The sequence below is a fragment of the Mustela putorius genome, unplaced genomic scaffold, assembly GCF_011764305.1.
Source record: "Mustela putorius furo isolate JIRA1106 unplaced genomic scaffold, ASM1176430v1.1 tig00003853_pilon_pilon_pilon, whole genome shotgun sequence".
Classification (NCBI taxonomy): Eukaryota; Metazoa; Chordata; class Mammalia; order Carnivora; family Mustelidae; genus Mustela; species Mustela putorius.
The window spans coordinates 24427829-24448455 of NW_025422005.1; the positions used below are offsets into that span (position 1 = coordinate 24427829).

A 20627-nucleotide genomic window follows, 5' to 3' on the forward strand; every position below is an offset into this window, starting at 1 on the left:
GCCCCCCCCCCACACCGCCCCCAGCTCCCCAGCTCTTCCAGCTGAGACCTCCCCATGCTCAAGCCAAAGGACTAAGACTAGATTTGGTCACCTAAACTGCTTGGTCTGGGACCTGGAGATGGAGCTTTGGATTGAGCCCTGGAGAGCCAGGGCCCTCCCAGCAGCTGTTTCCGAACTGGAAAGAGCTGTCCAGCCAGAAGGTAGATGCTGTGGGCTCACCTTCAAAGGAACCAGACCCATCTCTCTCACCCAGAAGTGACCCCCTGCTCCTACCCTGCCTCCCACTCCTTAAGTCTGTTCTTGGCAACACGCCTGAGTCAGCCTGACCTGAAACTCAGACCCTCACTCTGCTCAAAGCCCCAAGAGCTTCCCATCTCAAAATCTGAAGTCCTTGGAATGGTCCTAAGCACAACCAGGGTCCCAGCCTCTGAACCCCGCCTCAACTTTTCCCCAAAAGTTTATCTAATACATCATAGGATTGACTTGTATATTTTGCCCATTGTTTATTGCCCACTTCTGTAACCCCCCTGCCTAGAACAAAGCTGGGCACAGAAATAGTGCTTGGTGAATGTGCACTGAATGGATGAGGGCATGTGGATTCAAGTCCAAGCCTTCCACTCACCAGCTGTGAGACATGGGAAAAATCATGCAGCCCCTCTCAACCTCAGGTTGCTCATTTGTGAACAGGGGACAATAAGGACCACCTCCTAAAGATAAAGGACAAAATTCAAGTTCAGGATGTGGGGGTTATTGCAGAAGCTGGGGGAGGGAGGATGCAGCCCCCACCCTGGCAGGAGGAGCTGCAATTGGGGGGGGGGTGTCAATGACTCCCAAGAAGGGCTGTCCTGTGTACGGCTGAGGTGCCTTCGCACTTCAGAACACTGCCCCCCCCCCCCAAGGCTGGAAATGCTTGCTCCCCAGGCCCACATATAACCAGAGGCAGGGGAGGGAGGGGAGTATGGGAGGGGCAATTTAGATCAATGTTGGGAGGTGGGATTCACTCTGAGAGGAATCCGAAGAGGAGATGGGGCGGTGGGCAGGAGATGGGGGCGGGGCTCTGTAAGGCCGAGGAGGGGTAGGGGGCGTGCCTGGCCCCCAGAAGACCTCTGGGACTGGAAGAGTGGGCGCTGCCCCCTCGCGGAAGAGCCCCCAGCTCAGTTAGTTCCCGAGTTAAGGCGCGGGGGCGGGGAGGGTGCCTATCGAACCGCCCAGACTCCGGATTCCACCCGCGGAGCGACCTGCAGCTCCGCGCCCAGGTAGGGATGGGGGAGGAAGGCGGGAGGAGCGGGGGTTGTCCTCGGTTCCGAAAGAGGTCTCTGGGCACTGACCCCTCCCACCCCGACCCCATTTGGGCTACCTGAGTCGAGATGCTGAGATGGAGACCTCTGTCCTCCTACCCCGGCGGGCGCTCCCTCGTGAGGGGGCCAGGGAAGTGAGGGCGTCCCCCTTCCCTCTCCCGGGCAGGGACGGGGGCGGAGTCAAGCGCCCCGCTCCCCCCGCCCCGGGGGCTGGAGGGAAAGGGGAGGAACGGGGACCCCTCCGGGGAGGGGCTCTGGGCGAACGCCGCGGGGCGTCTCCCTGGCAGTCCCTCCCCCCGCCCCCCGCCCGCCCCTCCGGCCGCCTCTGCCGCCGCGCGCCGCAGCAGCGCCGCCTTCCCTGCGCAGTCGGTGTCTCCGCGTCGCTGGGTGAGTGGGGGCCGCTCCGGCCGGGGCTGGGGGATGCGGGGAGGGGGCAGCCCGGAGGGAGGGGTCCCCGTCGAGCCTCTCCAACCCCGCCGCTCCGGCGCCTCCCGGGAAGCCTGAGTCCGGGGGCGCGGGGGAGAAGGGGGCTCCCCAGGGGCAGGAGCGCGGTGCTCTCCAGGGTCCTGACCGCCGAGTGGCCGGCCGGGAGGAGTCGCGTTCCGGCCGCCTCGGAGCGCCCCCTCCAGGAGGGGCCCCGCTCCCGGCGCTCTGAAGCGTGGGCTCCGCGCGAGAGCTGGGGAGAGGTTTGGAAAGGGTCCCCCGGGTGAGTTTCTCAGGTCGAGCTGTGGGTCCTTTCCATCTGGGGGACTAGGGGGTCTTTGCGAAGACGACAGAATCTCTTACCACCTTCGTTTCCAAGTCTCCCAATTGGGAGGGGCAGCACTGAGGGTGGCAGGGAGGAGGGGGCACTGGAAGAGCTCTCCTGCTCAGTGCATCTCTCTGCCCCCGCCCCGATGACCCAGTTCCTTGGACCTTGAGGAGGGGACTAAGGGACACACTCCTCCGCCTCAGCCCCACGCATTTCCTCAGTCCCCTCCCACACACTTGTTCACAGGGTCCTCAGTCTGGGGCAGAAGAGGCTGCTTTGGAAAGGAGGGTCACCAACTTACAAAAACATGCGTGTGACACACTGCTGAGGACACACACAAGTCCCCAAATGGCCATGTATGCACATCGCCCTCTTACTGTGATGGGTGCATACCTAGTCACAGGCACATATATAGACTGAAACACACGAGAGTCAAATGCAATGCAGAAACCAGGGGCATCCATGCATACATGAACACAAGCACTCACACACATGCTCAATACATGCACTCAGAGCTTCGTGCAGATGCACACACAAGGAACCCCCCCCTCACTCTGTCTCACTCCCAGCACCAAGCTGGGGGGAGGGATTCAGCAGTCTGTGCCCCTCCATCCCTGGCTAGAACTGCCTGGCTGTCTCCTCTCCCTTGCCTTCTCCTCAGCCCCCCACACCCTAACCTCCTACACGAAAAGGTAAGTATTGGGGGAGGGTTGGCTGGCCAAGGCTCTCCCTGGAAAAGAGACCCCCTAGTAGGTCTGAGAAGGGCTGCGGCTCCCTCTCCTGGGACCTGGAAGCACCTCTGGGAAAAGAAAAATGGCAAGGATGCCTGAGGGTCCCACGTGCAGCTGCCCATGTGAGAGGTGTCGGCATGGGAGTTGGCTTGTGATGGCATGTGTGAGACATGTGGGGTCGTGGGCTGCTGTCTTGATGCACAGGGTAGGGGAGCTGTTGTGCCGTGTGTCAGAACATGTGAGTTGTGGAGCTGAGGGAATGCTGTCGTGTGTGGAGACATGGTAACCCATGGGTGGCTGTGGGCTGGTATTTGAGTGGCATGGGAGCCGGTGTATGGATTTGCTGAGCTGTGGAGCCTAATATGTGTCAGTGTGTTTTCATCTGTGTATTGTCGTGCATGAGCCTTGTGGCATCTGGGTCTACGTAAATCACTTTTGTTTAACACTTAGCATCATTCCAAGAGCTTCACATGTATTAACACATTTAATCCCCCCAGTAACGAGGTAGGTACTGTTACCCTCACTTTATAGATGGGGCAGAGAGAGTATAAGGAGCTTGTCTAAGGTCACCTGGCTGGTAAAAGGCAGAGCTGGGATTCAAACCCAGGTGGTCTGGCTCTGGTCCCTTGTGGTGGCCTTTGTCAGGACCATGTGTGCAGTCAGTGTCTGGGCTGCAGGTGTATTTTGTAGCAAGCGGGCATACGTGAGGCAGTGAAGGAGCAGGAGGGAGGAGGGAGGATGAGAAAGCCTTTTGCACCTCCCTGGGTAACTCTGGGAGTCGGCTCTGTCACTCCATGCCTGTGCGACCTGAACCAGGTCACTTTGCTTCCTTGAGCCTGCCTTGTCATCTGTAAAGCAGGGCTAATCCCCAGACTTCCCTTGGTGAGGGTGAAATGGTATCCATCTGTGACAGCCCAGTGGCTGGCACTGAGCAGGCCCACAGTAGATGAGTCCCTTCCTCTGCCTCCTGGTCTGTTCCCTGGGAACGTGTAAGGTAGGGGACATGGTGTGGAGCAGGTCACAGAGGCAGGAGGAGGAATCTGGGCCAGCTCCTCTCTTCCCCTGGGTCAGATGAGAGGTTGGGATGGCTGGTGTCTGGGGCCCTTCCTGGAGTGGTGACAAGGGGCCAAGAGGGCCTGACCATTCCTCTCTCCCCCTTGACCCCCTCGGGGACCCAGGTGGGACTTGGCTTGGCGGCCATGGGCAAGCAGAACAGCAAGCTGCGGCCGGAGATGCTGCAGGACCTGCGGGAGAACACGGAGTTCTCCGAGCTGGAGCTTCAGGAGTGGTACAAGGGCTTCCTCAAGGACTGTCCCACAGGCATCCTCAACGTGGACGAGTTCAAGAAGATCTACGCCAACTTCTTCCCCTATGGTGACGCCTCCAAATTCGCCGAGCACGTCTTCCGCACGTTCGACACCAACAGCGATGGCACCATCGACTTCCGGGAGTTCATCATTGCGCTGAGCGTGACCTCGCGTGGCCGACTGGAGCAGAAGCTCATGTGGGCCTTCAGCATGTACGACCTGGATGGCAACGGCTACATCAGCCGTGAGGAGATGCTCGAGATTGTGCAGGTGGGCCCCTGGGCCCCTCAGGATGCCAGGTGCAGGGCCTGGCCGCAGGCACCTGCCATCCCTTTTTATCCTCTCAACGGCCTTCGTGGGTAGGTAGTGGCAGGTGCTACTCTTGTGGCCCATTTGAAAAACCATTAGGAAATAATTTCCAGATTCAAGAAAAGTTGAGAAAACTCCCATATATCCTTTACCCAGATTCACCAATTAACTTTAACCATATTTGCTTTATCATTGTGTGTGTGCGCGTGCGCATGTGTGTAATGTTTTGCCGATGTTCTCAACGTGACCCTCTAACCCTGACTACATCAGGATATATTTCCCAAGAACAGGGACATACTCTTACATAACCCATAATATGATTATCGAAGCCAGGACATTTAATGTAGAAACAACGCTATTATCTAACTTACCATATTCCTATTTTGCCAACCGTCTCCAAATGTCCTTTATAGCCCTTTTTACCCGGGTCCAGGATCACATGTTGCATTTCTTTGTCATGTCTCTTTAGTTGCCTTTAATTTGTAACAGCCTCTCAGCCTTTGTTTTTCAAAACTTGACATTTCTTCAGAGTACAGGCCAGCGATGTTTCATTGATCCTCATTTATACAGGAGAAAATGGATGGTCAGAGAAGTAAAGACATTCACCCAAGGCCACACAGCCCCTGAGTAGACCACCTGGCTCCCCCATCCACTTCCTATCTGGATACCGGCCACCTTTCAACTGACTGAGGGCCCATTAAGAGCCTAGTACTAACTGAGATGTCTATATCCATGGGCTGGTGCCTCCTTTCATTAACTCCACGAGGCTCAGAGAGGTGAAGTAACTTGCTCAAGGTCACACAGCATGTCAGTGGAGTTAAGTTCAAGCTGACCACTGCTCCGAGCTGCCCTTAGAAATGGGTCTGGCTTCCAGTTCTGGAGTTGGCTTCAACTCTTAGATCTCTCATTTGTAAAATGGGGTGATGATACTGACCTCACAGGGAGACTTAAGGACCTGATGTGAATGCCCTTTCTTAGTACAAGTTTAAGTTTAACACATGTCAGCTCTCCCTCAGAAAACTTCCCAAGTGCCTACCCCTTTGGCCTGTCATCGAAGTTCATCAGGGCTCTGACTCTGTTTTATCTATCCAGTTCCTAGTTTACTTTTTGCCTGAGCCTGTGTTTCTTCACCCAAGTGGTGGGGTGTTAGCTCCCTATTTCACCAGACTATTGTAGGTACAGAGTGGGATGGGGGCTCCAGGAGATGGTCCAGCATCTAACTGTTACCCGTAAATGTTAGAAGTTGTCAGTTACTGTTGTCTCCTCTGCTCTACTCTAGCTAGAATGGCCTTTTCATCATCCTTGGGATATGCCCCGAGTAATCCCACTGCACAGCTTTGCACATGCTCTTGCTCCCTTTTCTTTTGCCTCTCTGAAATCTTTCCTTCTGGTCCCTCAGCTCTGCTGCTTCCCCTTCCACCTCATCCAACCTATCCTGGATTTTCGCTTTGGCTTCTCTCTTGCAAAGCGTCTAGCTCATGCTATGCCCTCCCTGTCTATCGTTAGGCGTAAAGCCTTAATGTCTGTCTGTGACCCCCCCCATGGGCCAGGCATGAACTCTCTAGCTGTTGGCTAGTGGGACGTTCTGGGGGTCCTGGTGGAAAGGTTGGGGCTGGTGGGGTGATGGAAGATCACTCAAGGGATTGGCTACTAACCAACATGAGGGATTTTCACATTTTACCACTTAGTGTGGTTGCACTGGTAACGACTGGTAAATCTCGGCCCAGCGGGAGGTGCCAAGCCCAAGATGTCAGTCAAGCCAGCCTCATTCCTTGGGCATCCTTAGGATCCCTTCCTGGCTGGCCTCTGCTACCTACATCCTTATTTCCTTTATGGCAGCCATGGGCCCCGAGACGGCTGGTGCAGTCAGAACTCTGCAAACCCCAGTGACTGATTAATTACAAGCCAGTTCCCGTGAAACAACGAGTGCACAGCAATTCCAGACAATTAATTAGGAGGCCCAGGAGAGGCTTGTCATGATTGGAATAGTCACTCTCTAAGTCACTTGCCCATCCTTCTCGGGACCCAGCCCTGTGGTCCAGTGGTGGGCACACTGCAAGGGAAAATGCTGCCTCTTGGCCTCTTGGAGCCCCTACTCCAGTGGGAGAGAACAAGTGTGCAGCAGCCCACGCAGACTAGCTAAATGTGGCATCTGGGAGTCTAGGGGACTGAAAGGCAGGCAAGACCTGAAGATGCGGTGGATGACAAATGATGATACTAGAAGCTTCTGTTTACTGACCACCTACTCTAGCCAGCTACTATCCCAACTATACAAACTGTCTCCTTCAATCCTCGAGGCAGTCCCCATGGGGAAGACATGAATAAACTGAGGCTCACAGAGGTTAAGGACTTGTCTGATATAGTGATGAGTGGAAGCAGGATGCCACTACAGGCACATCTTCCTCCAAAGTCCCAGCTGGTCATTACCAGCCCCTAATTCAGTCTCTGGCATCAACCCCCCTTTCCAAGCCCCCATTTCTTATCTGGAAAGTGGGGATCATGATACCTGCTTTTCAGTGCTGTTGTGAAGTTCAGAAATAATGCGTGTGAAGTATCCGGCGCACAGCAGGTGTTGGGTAAGTGGTAGCTAGGGTTACTGTTCCAGGCGGAAGCTGTCCATCCTGGGAAACCCGAAAGGAGTAGTGGTGTTTGGTTGCGGCAGGATCACCTACCAGGGGAGGCCTGGTGATGGAGAGGTCAGCAAGCACCTTGAGTTCCTGGGGCTGAATGGTATGGACTTGGTAGAAAGAGCAGTGAGAGGTGCCAAAGGCTTTTAAACTTTTAAACAGTGGAGTCCCTGCCAGATGTCAGGCACTGTGATGAGTTCTGAGGATATGGGCACTAGCTAGATGTCCATGATCTTTATCTGTAGGCTGGGGACTAGGAGCAATCTACAAAGGCAAAATTAGTTTCAGAGAGGTGTCCCCAAAGGAAAAGCCCTGGAGACTCTGGGCCAGCATATGGGTCTTGGCCCAGTGGGGATCAGAGAAGGTCCCCCTAAGGAAGTGCCATGTAAGTTGCCTCCCAAGGAAGAGTGGGAAGCAGCAGAAGGAGCGTGGGGCAGTATCCAGAAGGAGCTGGGTGTACGGTGGGCTTGGAGGGAAGCCTGTGTGATGGGAAGGAGGGGGCGGCCCATTGGGCTGAGGACATGGTGGAGATCTGTGTTCGGAAAGATTTCAGAGGCAGTGCAGGGGACAGACCTGGGATAGCGGAGGGAAGAGACCAGTAGGGAAGCTGAGCTGGATCTAAGGCAAGGGAAGTTTTTGGGATGGGAGAAGGGAGGCTTCTTGGGGGAGGTGTCAGTAGCAGAAAGCTGGAAGGTTGGGGCCATCGGTCTGGTCTTTTGAGTTCTGGGGCGCTGGGACCCACCTATCCCACAGGCCAAGCCCTACGTGCTCTGTGTACATTTAGCACAAATACCCTCCTTCGCGTTGCCTCCAGAGATCCTGCACGTGGCAGCTGCAGTTCTGGGCTCAACTGAGCGCATGCTGTCCCCGCCCCTGGCAGATGCTCACTTGAGTTTATTTGCATAACGTCTCCTCCCGCTCTGAGCCCAGCTGCTCCGGGCCCTCCAGCCCTTGGTGCGTCCCTGCGCCCCCTGCCGGCCACAGAGGCACCGAAGCCCAATGTCACCCACTCCGCCCAGCGCCCCCTGCGGGCCCCCCGAGCGCGGGCCCCCCAGAGCCCCGAAGTTTCAGAAAAGCTGTGCTAAGCCGGTACTTACCCTGGAGCCCGCGGCGCCGGGTGTTCTAGCCCCTTCGCTCTCTGGGCCCTGATATCCTCCAACATCTCTCCTGTCCCCCTGCACGTAGACACCCCCAAATTCTCGGTGCGCACTCAGAGCTTCCCGCCACCGCTCCTTTGTACGTGCAGATTGCTCTGCCAGGAATGCCTTTCCCACCCGGCGCTCCAAGGGAACTTGGTCGGGACCCGCTCCAATAGGCCCCCTCTTTTGGGAAGGCTTCCTAGGTAGTCCTTCCTGAAGCCCCCTCCCCCGCCCTTCCGGTTCTCCGTGACCACCTCTCCACCTCACCCAGGAGGAGCTGCAATCTGCGTGTCTGGGGGCGGTTTGGGATGATAGGGGTGGGGGTGGGGGTGGAGGGTCGGGCAGGCTCCTCTCACTCCCTGCCTCCTCCTCCCGCCCCTCAGGCCATTTACAAGATGGTTTCGTCCGTGATGAAGATGCCGGAGGACGAGTCGACCCCAGAAAAGAGGACCGAGAAAATCTTCCGCCAAATGGACACGAACAACGACGGTGAGGGGGCAGGGGCGGGGCGGGGCGGGTGCCACTCCCCCTTCCTCTCCCGCTGCTCTGCTCTGCCTCCCCTCGCTGCGCGGACCCCCATCACCGCTCCCCTTGCCCCGCAGGCAAGCTGTCCCTGGAGGAATTCATCCGCGGGGCCAAAAGCGACCCGTCCATCGTGCGCCTGCTGCAGTGCGACCCCAGCAGCGCCTCCCAGTTCTGAGCGAGAGGACCCAGGTTCCCCCTCCTCCCTGCCTTCACTGGCCCTCTCCCGGCTATCAGCTTCCTTTCCCTTGTGTCCATCCAGCCTGGGGGTCACACTGGGCACCTCCCCCCCCCAGGGCCTGCACTGGAGAAGGGAACCCCGCAGTACCCCTAAGGCCCAAGCAAGCAAGCGGTCAGCACTGTCAATCCGAGAGGCAGTATCTCCCTTAGGCAAGGCTTGAGACGCAGGCTCTGGCTGGGTCTGCCTCCCTCGCCCAGACAGAACTTCGACCATTCTCCCCACCACACACACCCCCCCCCGCACCCCCACGCCTCCCCTACTCCCACGCAGCCTCAAGCTCCTCCCCCAACCACCGGCAAGCTCCCCAACCCCCACCCCACCCTTGTAGCTCTCAGTCAGGGTGGAGGGGGGAAGTATTCCCAGGCGCGGAGGCTGTCTTCATCTGGAAAGGAAAGAAGGATTCCAGAGGTGGCGGGGGTTTGAGGAAAAGCTTCCTTGAGCCATCCTTTCCTTCAGGAGGGCCTCAACCCTTCCTGTTCCACTGCTCTTATTCTCCTGGAGGCCAGGAAAACCTTGAGGTTCCAGCCTCCCAGCTGTGGGTCCCATGAACCCCCGCTTGCCTTCCAGCACTTGGATGAACACAGACCCACTGATTCCGCTGTGTATGTTTCCTCCCTCAGACACACACACACAGGCCCACGGATGGGCAGGCACCCCCAGAGCTCCAACCACAGCACCCTTGTGGGAAAGCAGCACAGCCCCTCCCATGTCCCTTCCCCGGCTGCATGCATCCACGTGGAGCATCTCTGTTCTTTTTAATAACTTCAGAATAAAGTCTCATTTCAGTGCAGTGGGCTGGGTAGCTGCGGGAGTGGGTGGAAAGCCCCAGCAGGATCCCCGAGTGACCGGCGAGCCCTCTCAGGTCTGCTCCAGAAATCCTGGCCTGGCCACAGTGCAGACTGGGTTGTAGGGCCCTGGTGGTCATGGGGCCTGGACCGGGTATCTGCTCTCAGAGGGTCAGTGGCTCAGAGCTGGTGCAGCTCAGCAGGTCACGGCCTTCCACAGGCTCTGGGCTCTCCTGCCTCTGCGGAGACACAAGAGGGTGCCAGGCTCTGGGTCTGCTCCTCCAGGACACCTAGGGGCTGGTGGGGCTGCGAGGATCTCAGGGGCAAAGGGGCATCACTATTCCCTCCCATGTAAGAGCCAGGCCATACCCTTGGAGGACCCCCAGTTTGAGCCCAGATACCCCCTTCCCCTCAAGATTCATCTTGGCCCTTGGTTGGGGGGAGCCAGGTTTCAGCGCTGTGACCAAGCTGCTCCCTTTTGTCCTGGGGGAAAAAAACTTTTTCCCCACTTCTCAAGGCAAGGGGTAGGGGCAGACCAGCCTGGGCTCCCCAGCAAGGGCTCCCACAAATATGGGGAGTCAGGGCTGATGGAGTGGGTGGCAGGCCTTACCATGTGGTGGCTGCTTTTCCCCCACCAGGGCCTCAGTTCCAGCAGCTGGTGGGCAAGCTGGGCGCAGCGCACAGCAAACACGCTCTCTGTCATGCAGAACACTAGCGAGATGCCCCAGAGGCACAGGCTGGAGCTCTGGGGTGGGGGAGCACAAGGGGCAGGATAGAGGGGGTGTCTCTAAGAATCTACTCCCACCTCTGATGAGCACCTGGGTGTCACCCCCCCCACCCACTCCCTTACCCCCACCCCCTGCCAACCCCAGGCCTAAGCACTCACGTAAATGCGTGTGGGGTCGAAGGGACAGTCAGGCACCAGTACGAGCACTTCAGGGCTTCCAAAAGTACAGGCGGCCAGCAGGGCCCGGCCCTGGGTGGCAAAAGTCACGGCGATCGAGGCCAAGAGGCCCAGAGCACAGGTCAGAGACAGAAGGGCACATGCCACGCTCGAGCTAAACACTGTCCAGCGCTGGATGGGAGAGGCCACTGGTCAACGGATGTCAGGCTTGCCCCCCATGGGGTCAGCCTTGCCCCCTCCAGGCAGGTGAGGCCCTTGGGGGCAGCTGCTGCCCCTGAGCCACCCCTACAGCCCCTCCCAGGAGGAGGCACATACCAGGGGGATGCTGGGGAGGTAGCGGGACAGCACAATGGCTACAATGCCTGAGGTGATGACCTGCAGGGAAGGACAGTAGGCAGGGTGTCAGGGCCACTCTCCACAAAGACTCCACTGACGCCAACTCTGGCCCTCCCAACCCCAGCCCCCCAGCCCAGTTCTGCTTTGGCCCCACTACCTCTGTCTGCACGAAGCCACTGCCTCCTCACAGTCCAGTCCTGAAGAGACATTTCTGGCACCTAGTAACCCCCTGCCTACAACCTTCCATGACTCCCCACGGCTTCTAGTTGTGTATCTCAAACAGGCACCTGTGTCGCCCAGGGCTGCAGGGGCAATGTCACAGGATATATACGACACATCTCCCTGGAGGGGAAAAGATTCTGGAAGAAACTACGTAACTCGACTGGCAAGGAACTAAAACCAAAATTGCTATTTTAACAAGTCAGAAAACTGTGGAGTAGGGGCGCCTAGGGGGGCTCAGTCGGTTAAGCCTCCAACTCGTGGTTTCAGCTCAGGTCTCGATCTCAAGGTCCTGAGTTCAAGCCCTGTTTTGGGCTCCAGGTTAGGTATGGCCCCTACGTAATGGAAAAAAAAAAAAAAAAAGGAAATGTTACGGAGTAGAATTCGGTGCACTGGGCCGGTGGGAGTCAGGTGTGTGATAGAGAACCAGCGAGGTCTTTAATTCCCCAAGCAGACACAAGTCAGTGCCCCCGCCTGCTGGGGCCAAGCTCCACGCTGCAGTATGAGCTCACAGAAAGGACACTAGCTTTTGGTGTCAGACGCAAATCCAGTTGGTTTCTTTGTATCAGCAGGGCTCTGGGTGAATCCTCAGCGTGGTCTCCCCCTCTGCGCAGTAGTGTTGTGGGGAAGCTGGGAGGATTAGCTGAGAATGAGGGCAAAGCCAAAGGGGTGTGGCCCTGGGCCCATCCCTGGTGGATCTCCTGACCCCGGCTCACCTCGCTGCTTTCCCTGACTTCCTTAAGGAGGGCAAGAGGAAGGCAACCAGAGTAGCAACCAGGCCAAGGGACACTGCACACAGCTCTGCAGCCTGGCCCTGTCCCACTGACTGAGGCTGTCCTGCTTGCTGGGACCTGTGATCTCCATTCACCCAAGGCTTGGGGCCAGCAGGCGTTATGACCTTCACTTTGTAGAGGACAGAAGAGGCTTAGAGACAGAAATAAGCCCCTCATCCAGGAGGTGGCAGAGATGGAACTCCAGACTTTGAAATAAGACTGTTGCCCCAAGGCTGCCGCCACCTCTGCCAACAGTGGGAAAGACCTTTCTGACCTTGAGAATACCGGGCTCCTTCATTCCTGAATTCCTCAAACAGGTACTGGCATCCGGGCCTAACCCTGGCCACCATTCGTTGAGCACATCTTACAGACCAAACCTAATGCTGAGTTCCTGCCAAGTCGGCTTTTTCCGGGTCTCCAGAATAGATCTGAACCATTCCCACCTCCACACCTTTGCCTCTGCCATTCTCTGCATTTGGAATGTCATCCCAGCTTCCTCTCCTACTTGCCTGCTTTGGCATGCCTCTCATCTGGGTTATGGTAATTACAGCCTATCTTTGAACTCCTACTCATCCATCAATACCCAACTCTGGGGCCTCCACCTCTGGGATCCCTCCTGGACCCTCCTAAGCTGAGCTGATGCTCCTTCCTTTTGCCCAGCACTGCCTTCGCTACTTCCCTTCTTTTCTTTTTCTTTTTTTTTTTTTTTTTTAAGATTTTATTTATTTATTTGACAGACAGAGATCACCAGTAGGCAGAGAGGCAGGCAGAGAGAGAGGAGGAAGCAGGCTCCCTGCTGAGCAGAGAGCCTGATGCAGGGCTTGATCCCAGGATCCTGAGATCATGACCTGAGCTGAAGGCAGAAGCTTTAACCCACTGAGCTACCCAGGTGCCCCCAATACTTTCCTCTTGTCACGTTAATCCTAGCTCACAGTAGAGAGCACGGAACAGGTGTCGGCTACTCATTAATTCTCACTGGGACCCTCTAAGTAGACACTGTTCCCTCCCCCATGTTATAGACAAGGCAGCTGAGGCAGAGAGGCTGAGAGCCTTGACCAGTGGCTAAGGTGCAGAGCAGAAGGCGTGGGGCCCTCCACTTGCTCCCAACCCCAGGCTCAGGGTGGGGACTCACCAAAGGCCTTTCAAACCCTCGGTCCCCCCTCTCGCCAGTCCCCCTCCCGGCCAGCCATACCACGATGGCAGACGTGACAGACAGGATGTTGACCACGCAGTACTGCAGGGCCACCGCGTCATGGGGACTAGCCACGTAGCGCAGCACAGTGCCGTGGAGGAGGGCGGCTGCGATGAAGCTCACATGGCCCAGCACCACCAGCACCAGCCCTGTCTTCATCAGCACCCTCCGGAAGTCACCCACACTCAGGCCACCTGTGGACGACAGCCATGTTAGGGTCGGGGAGTGGGGACACAGCCTCTGGAGGAGAAGAAGACCGACTCCCTGGCAGGAGTAATGGATGCTGGGCTCTAAGTCCGTTTCTGTATGACTCGGGGTCATTAACTTGTCTTGAGACTCAGTTCCTCATCCGGAAAAGAGATCACAATGCCTTCCTAAGAGTCTCCCAAACTCCAAAGCTGGAAAAGCACACCAGGTGGTATTTAGTAAAGCGTCACAGTCCACATGAGTGCTCAAGGTACCAAGGGGCAGGGCCATGGCTTGAACCCGGGTCTCTAGCTCCAGATCCATGATCTTTCCGCCAAGCTCCCCAGTCACTGATTTAGTCACTCAGGAGTTTTTACACAAATATTCACTGAATGCCTGCTCTGGGCCATGCCCTTTATAAAGCACCCCGGTGAGTTTGACAGTCACGGTCCTAGCCCAAGGAACCCCTAGTTTGTGGAGCAGGAACCGGGTCCTGCTCGGGATTTGCTTCGGAACACAGAGATGGGCCCACAGCAGAGAATGAATTCACAATGGCTGAACTGACTTGGGGCAAAAAGCTCAAGCCTCTGGGTATCCACTTCCTCATCTTTAAAATGGGAAGAATAACTGCATTCTCACAGTGGAGAAGGAGGGTCCCACCAGGAGACAGGAAGTGGGGGAAGGAGAGAAGGTGGCTGGGACATACCGTGCAGGTCCTGAGAAAAGCAAGCTCTTGGTGCAGGGGCACCGGACAGGGACAAGGCAGGTGGCGGAGGCTGGGGTCAAAGAACACCAGAGAGGCATATGCAAATTCCTTCTGAGTGGCCAAGTGGCTGCGCAGGCCCTATTTGCACACCCCAGGAATAGAGAACCCTCTTTCTTGGGCAGCTCAGGCTGTTCCATATCTGTCCTTTGGAATGTCCTTTATGGGTGCCGGCTTTGTCCCCGAGGCCACACACCACGCTAGCCCCCTGGCCCTGTCTGCTTCCCCATTCCAGCCAGCTCGGGGAGACTGGGAGACTGGCCAGGCGCCTGAACTAAGCAACCCCCTTCTTTGCTTAGCTCTTCGCAGTGGGACCGGAGTCCCTTCTTAGACCTCAGTCTCCCCAGCTGTGGCAGAGAGGATTGGATCATATTTTGTATATTAGCCCTGTAGCTAAAAGAGATAAAATAAAAAGAGAGAGAGAGAGAGGAGAGAGAAAGGAAGAAAATAAGGAAGAGGGTGGGGGGAAGGGCGGGAAGAGGGATCATTAGTTGGGGGCCCTGGGCCAAGAGGCAGTCCTTAGGGAGCAGGGAGGGTAGGGCCCGGCTCACAGCCCTTCTGTGTGACCTTGCCATATATAAAATGGGGAGGGGCTGGCCTAGCTGTCTCTGAGAGCCCTGGAGCCTGCAGGGCCCTCTGGAGCTGGACCAGGTCTGGGAGCAGAGGGTGGATGATGGGCTTGACCGGCACGGTGGAACTGGAATGCCGCTGTGGAGGTTAGCTGCCAGCGGAACAGGAAGCTTCATCCCAGGGGCCTGACCCACCTCACTCCATCCACCCACCTACCTGGCAGCCCAGACAGCACCTGGCTCAGGGCTGGGCTCATGAACAACAACAACATCCTAGGACCCAGACTCCTGTCAAACCGGAGACACGGTGCCAGTGCGGGGCTCTGCCGGGAGCCCTGGACGCAGTCTCAGGGCAGTCTTGGGCTTTCTGTTTCCAAGTGACCATTTTTAGAGTACTGAGCAATGTGGCTGACACAGTGGGAAGCACTTTACTCCTGGGAGCTCACTTCCTTCTCACAGCAGTCCTAGGCGGTTGTGTTATCGTCCCCATTTTACAGATGAGGAGACTGAGGTTCACAGAGAGTGCGCGGGGGAGTCCCCAGGTCCATCTGATGCCCCAAACCAGCATCAGTGTGGGTAGAGGGTGAGGGGAGAGGGCACATCGGCCCCACTCTGTCTGGCTCCTGTTTCCTAAACGCCCTTCCATCCCCACCTGGCAGGAGGAGCAGAGGTTTGAAAGTGGGAGCCTTTTGCAAGGCTCAGGAGGGGAAAGGGCAGGGAGCCTCGGGGTCAGAACTCTCTGGGCCCTGCATCTCTATCCCTCCGCTCTCCCTCGTGCTCTCTGGGCGCGGGGCAAGCTGCTCCCTCCTCCGGGGACTCTCCTCCTCCCGCCTGGGGATCCTTGCTCCGCAGGAAAGAGGGGGCGAGGGGCGGAGGCGCTACTCCACCTCTAGAAGAAACCAGCAGCCCTCCTCTCTCCTCCTTCCTGCTGGGGAAACTGAGGCCGAGAGCGGCAAGCGACCCGCAGGGAAGGCGGCGCGGACCCCGGGGTTCCGGGCTCCGGCCGCAGCGCTCCGCCCCCCCGGGAGGATCCGGGGCGGCGGGGGGCCTCGCGGGCCGTCCCGCCGCGGCTCACCCAGGCGCAGACACATCTCGGCTCCCGCGCGGGCTCTCCGCGGCCGCTTCAGCGGCGCTCCGGGTGCCGTGGCCGGCGGGGCCCCGCTCGCATCCCGGTCCGCAGCCTCCGCGCCAGCCCGCCGCCCGCGCCGCCCGCGCTGCCCGCGCCACGCCTCCGTCCCGCCCGGAGCCGCGGGCTGGCCGGCGCCCGGCCTCCCTTCCCGTCACCCCCCGGGCGGCCCAGCCCCGGGAGGGCCCTGGCGGCTCGTTTGCATCCCGGGCCGGTCGGACCTGCTGGGCAGCCCTTCCCGGCCCGCCCGGCTGAGTCACGGCGCTGGCCCCACCCACCCGGCCGCCGGCTTCTCCCCCTACCCCCGAGCCCACCCCTCGGCAGTGGTTCCATTGCACAGATGACCACTGAGGCTCCGAGGAGGTGCTGTCCTCCGAATGGGGGCCGGGTGCGTGTGGGCTGCGGCTGTCGTGACCCGGTGGGCCGGGGCAGCCCCAGCGTGAAGGTTGAGAATCTCCTTCTTTCTAGAAGACGGGGAGCGGCAGCCGGGGCGGTGTGAGAGCGCTGCTTGGGGAACTAGAGTCTGCCCCCGACTGACTGTGTGATCTCAGGCAAATCACCTTCCCTCCCTGGAGCTTAGTTTTACCAGTCCTGGGAGGCTTCGGTCCTCCACGCAGAGCAAGGCGCTTTATTTCTCTGTCTCGGGGATGGGAGTGGGGGTTCTCTGTTCTCTCACTGAAAAATCAGGGATAACAATTGCTGTCCTTTAAGGCCGTGAGACAAAAGGAGATACAGAAAAAAATGAGTTAAGAAAACACTTAGGAAATTCTCTAGAGTACCTTCAAAGACCAAGTGTAGACCTTGCAGAAACACACAGTGGGGGCTTTACTTATCCTGGTTGTTGGTTAATGAGCCGCTTTACTGGGCTAGGATGGACCCTGCCCTCCCCTGTTTCCTCTCCTATCTAGAAGAGGACCCACCCAAGAGCACCCAGCCGGAAGTGATGGCTAAGGGGGACCCCAGATTCCCATTCAGGTCTCTGTGCCCACCTGCCCGGGGATGGCCATGCTGTGGCTGCCTCCCTGGGCTTTCTCAGCCCCTGGAGCAGGCCTCTGGGAGGCCCTCTCCTGGTATCCAGGCAGCATGAGTTCCTGGTCTGCATCCCTACCCCACTGGGCAGCGCCTTAAGGGCAGGGGCTGGCTTGCTGCGTGGAGCACCAGATGTCCACTGAATGTCCACTGAATGTGTCCCCTCCTGCACACCCGTACTGGTGCCAGCCATGTGCCCTGTGTGTCAGACACCTGGTCAGCACACAGAGCTAAAGGTGTGAGTGTGGCCATCTGACACTGGGGCTGGGGAGCCCCCTTGGGTGTTGGCCACAGTGGGGCAGGCTGGTCTGATAACCCCCAGCAGACAGGCTTCCCTGCAGGCTTCTGCGGTCTGAAGGGAGACCATGCCCAGCAGGGGCAGTGTAGGGAGAGAGGCTCTCAGGGTGGGAGACAAGAAACCCTTGCGCTGACCCCTCCCAGGCTGGCATTTGGATTTTTATGTCCTCAGAGGCAACCTTTTTGCAGGGCGGCTGGGCGGTACTTACCCGCATTGAAGGGGTCAGACACTTGTATCTGCTACCCAGCAGTTCAATTTCTAGGTCTTCATCTTACACACCAGAAAGTGCAAAAGACGGGCATGCCTTTAATGATGGTTATGGACGAGCTGTTCCTAACAGCAAGCAAAGCACCAAAGTGACAGCCGAGGGAGGGGGTGGCCCCCAAGGAGAGGGAGGGAAAGATTTGGCTGTTTTATACGGGGCTATACTGTAGGAGTCTACAGTGCATCTTGATTCATGTCTTGCTTTTGTTACAAAGAGAGCAAGAAAAGTCCCCCTCATTGCCACCGCCCTGCCCCACTCCACCAACAACTGTCTGCGGACACAGGCTACCTCCCAGGGACCGCGCTGGACAGCCCATCCGTCCCTGCAAAGCGGATGCCAGATCTCCTGTACCTGAGCGTGTGGACTGTGCAGTCGTGTCAGGCAGTTCCCTGGACACTGAGACCATCTGGGCCTTCTGGGAGTTAGGCTGGGGACCCAGGCCTCTTCAAGGTCTCTGCTTTCAGATGCATACAGGAGGGTTCTCTCTTTCCACCCTTGGAACAATACTGAGCTTAAGGTTATTACCCTGTTTTAAAGAGGAGAAAATCGAGGCCCAGACAGGTAAAAGGCTTTTCAGAGATGACACAGCAGGGACATCTGGGTGGCTCAGTTGGTTAAGCAGTTAAGGTCTGCCTTCGGCTCAGGTCATGATGCCAAAGTCCTGGGATCGAGCCTCACATCAGGATCCTTGCTCAGCGGGGAGCCTGCTTCTCCCTTCGCCAGCTTCTTTCCCTGCTCCTGCTCTCTCTCTCCAATAAATAAATAAATAAAATCTTAAAAAAAAAAAAAAGATCACATAGTGTGTGTCAGTGGTAGGGCTGAGTCTTGTGTACTTGTGAATACTCTTGAGTGGGGGAGGGGACCGTGGGGGAGGAAAAGGAGCACCAGTCTCTAGGGGTGGGTCTGCTGGCCGAGACCTCTGAGAAGGGTGAATTGCCCATCTGTTTCTTCCCAGTTTCCCATGCCCCAGCCTTAGTTGCCTGAAGTTATTTCCATTTTCTTCCTTATTGCTAAGTGGCCAAAGTCCAAGCCACCCAGCGTTCCTTGCTTCTACCCCACCCTTCCGTGCACTGGCCTGGGCTTCGGAGAAGAAACCTGGGCCAAGCTCTGGTCCCTTGTCCTCTACCAGTTCACTGTGACATCGGTGCAGCTCTCTGCCATTCTCAGGCCTCAGTCTCCCCACCTATCAAACGGGGATAATGATTGCCTCCCTGCCTCCTAGATCTCTGAGGTGCAAATGACTTGTGAGACATGAGAGCACGTAGAAACCTGGCCAGAGAAATAAAAGTAGTAACTCCCCCTCTTTCTGGAACAGTTAACGGCCAGGGGTGGCCCAGCACTGAAGGCTGGGGCTTCCAGGGCGCCCCGCCTCCCTGCTGAGCCACTCCACTGGAGAGGGCTTCAGTCCCGTCTGCTCCTCCCCCCCCATTACTCCCCCCAACCCCATTACTGGAACACTTCCCCATGTAAATGAAACACTCAGGCACAAACCTACCGTCTGTTTGACGTGTGCGTATACACGTGCGCAATTCTCCCATAGGTGTCTGTACATGTGTGCGAAACACAGAAACCTACTGATCCTGCTTGTCTGAGGGGAGGAGGGCCTCACAGGGGACTGGGGGATGTTTACAATGACGGATTCTAGATGCTGTGAACGGGGGCGTTTGTTATTTGAATTTTTTCCCCCCTATCTTTTACATTTCTACAAAAAAAAAAAAAATCATTGCAGGAAACTTAGAGGAAATCGCAGGAAAGTGTAAAGAAGAAATCTGAATGACCCACAGTCCTCCCTGCCCTCACAGACAAGACACACTCACACGTAGGAGGGTTTTCTCCTGTGCACGTAGGTCAGTTTCTCCCCCTCTGAGACTCCTGGCCCCTGGTTCTGCTCTCCCAGCCCTTCTCATCGCCCTGGCCTCTTGCTTTCCTGGTCACCCCCCACCATCCAGCAGGGACTTGGGTTTCAGAATTTCTGTCAGGTGATCTGTCCTACTGCTCTGATCATCCATGTAAATGACCCTCTGACACGCTTCTTTGACCTCCTCAGTGACCTTCATCGGGACCCCATTGTGTTCTCTGGGGCCACGCCTTAAATGGGCCCCTCTGGAACCCCAACCTCAAGGGTCCCGCCAGGGCCCCTCCTGCAGCTTTGCGGGTCTTCCGCCTCCCAGTGCTTCAACCCCTGACTTCACAGAGACCACTGGCTCATTCTCTTTCCTTCTGTTCAGTCAGCCCCTCCTGGCCGCTTGTCTGGTGAGCCCGCCCCACAAGGCTGAGCCTCTGAAGGTGGCTGGGGTGACGCCTCGACTTGAACCTGGGGAGGAGAGGGGAGATTTGAGAAGTGTGATGGGTGTGCCCATTCACATTTGAAAAACACTATTTCAAAGCCACTCAGCGGCTTTCTCCTCCTCCCAGGCAGGCCTTGGGGCTCCACGTGGACCTCACGCCCTTTCTAATTCTCCCCCTTTTAGTTAATGCTCCCCACCAGCCCGGAAACACACCCGAGTCTCTTCTATCCACATCCCCTCGACTCCCTTTACATTTCTGGGTACTTCTTTTTCATGTCCTTTCCCTTCCCCTCCAAACTTCTGGAATGAATTATCCTGTGCTGCCTCCATCTTCTCAACCACCCCTCCCCCTCCCCCACTGCACTGTGGCTCCGGAAGAGCCCGGTCCAGCCCCCCAGCACCTTCTAACTCCGTGAATCCAAGGGAAGAGGTTCAGCGTGGGGCTGGTCGTGGTTAGCCGCTCCCCCTGCACGCAGGACACTGGTTCCCCCTGCTTGTTCTTTCTCAGTCTCCTTTGGGCACGTTTTCTTTTCTTTTTTCTTTTTTACTTTATTTTATTCTAATCCTGGTATAGTTAACACACGGTGTTCTTTTAGTTTCAGATGAACAATATAGTGATTCAGCATTTCTGTACGTTATTCAGTGTTTGTCAAGGTAAGTGTCCTCTTAATCTCCCCCCCATCCCATGTCCCCCCCACCTGCCCTCTGGACACCGCTGGTTTGTTCTCTGCCCTTAACAGTCCGTGTTTTGGGAACATCTGGGTGGCTCAGTCCTTTAAGTGGTTAAACGGCTGCCTTGGGCTCAGGTCATGATCCCAGGGGCTCCTTGCTCAGCGGGGAGCCTGCTTCTCCCTCGGCCTGCTGCTCCCCCTGCTTGTGCTCTCTCTGCTGTCCCTCTGACAAATAAATAAATAAAATCCTTGAAAGAAAAAAAGAGTCTGTTTTGGTTGGTCTCTTTTTTTTTTCTTT

General features: G+C 57.0%; 2 protein-coding genes across 4 annotated transcripts; one reads left to right on the top strand and one right to left on the bottom strand.

The window, feature by feature from the left end:
- The first annotated feature begins 1169 nt into the window (after positions 1-1169).
- HPCA (hippocalcin) lies at positions 1170-9715 on the top strand. 2 transcript variants are annotated; one of them, XM_045064150.1, is made up of 4 exons: positions 1170-1256; positions 3959-4357; positions 8546-8651; positions 8765-9715. In XM_045064150.1, the coding sequence occupies exons 2-4, from the start codon at positions 3980-3982 to the stop codon at positions 8860-8862; spliced, it is 582 nt and encodes a 193-aa protein (XP_044920085.1). In that variant the 5' UTR covers positions 1170-1256; positions 3959-3979; the 3' UTR covers positions 8863-9715. The 2 variants fall into 2 exon arrangements, with proteins under 2 accessions (XP_044920085.1, XP_044920084.1); XM_045064149.1 differs by lacking the exon at positions 1170-1256 and adding an exon at positions 1568-1685.
- On the bottom strand, positions 9666-15987 carry TMEM54 (transmembrane protein 54). Of its 2 annotated transcripts, XM_045064147.1 has the most exons (6): positions 15728-15979; positions 13135-13328; positions 10930-10989; positions 10597-10785; positions 10321-10455; positions 9666-9949 (listed from the first exon to the last, which is right to left on the bottom strand). In XM_045064147.1, the coding sequence occupies exons 1-6, from the start codon at positions 15741-15743 to the stop codon at positions 9875-9877; spliced, it is 669 nt and encodes a 222-aa protein (XP_044920082.1). In that variant the 5' UTR covers positions 15744-15979; the 3' UTR covers positions 9666-9874. The 2 variants fall into 2 exon arrangements, with proteins under 2 accessions (XP_044920082.1, XP_044920083.1); XM_045064148.1 differs by lacking the exon at positions 10321-10455 and having other exon boundaries at positions 15728-15987.
- Between the last annotated feature and the right edge of the window lie 4640 nt (positions 15988-20627).

Excerpts from the sequence above, each read along its gene's own strand:
- HPCA (XM_045064150.1), top strand. The coding sequence starts at position 3,980 with ATGGGCAAGCAGAACAGCAAGCTGCGGCCGGAGATGCTGCAGGACCTG. Across the intron at positions 4,358-8,545 it reads AGATGCTCGAGATTGTGCAG|GCCATTTACAAGATGGTTTC; the intron begins GTGGGCCCCTGG and ends CCCGCCCCTCAG. Across the intron at positions 8,652-8,764 it reads AATGGACACGAACAACGACG|GCAAGCTGTCCCTGGAGGAA; the intron begins GTGAGGGGGCAG and ends CTTGCCCCGCAG.
- TMEM54 (XM_045064147.1), bottom strand. Across the intron at positions 10,786-10,929 it reads ACCTCCCCAGCATCCCCCTG|CGCTGGACAGTGTTTAGCTC; the intron begins GTATGTGCCTCC and ends TCTCCCATCCAG. Across the intron at positions 10,456-10,596 it reads TCGACCCCACACGCATTTAC|AGCTCCAGCCTGTGCCTCTG; the intron begins GTGAGTGCTTAG and ends CCCCCACCCCAG.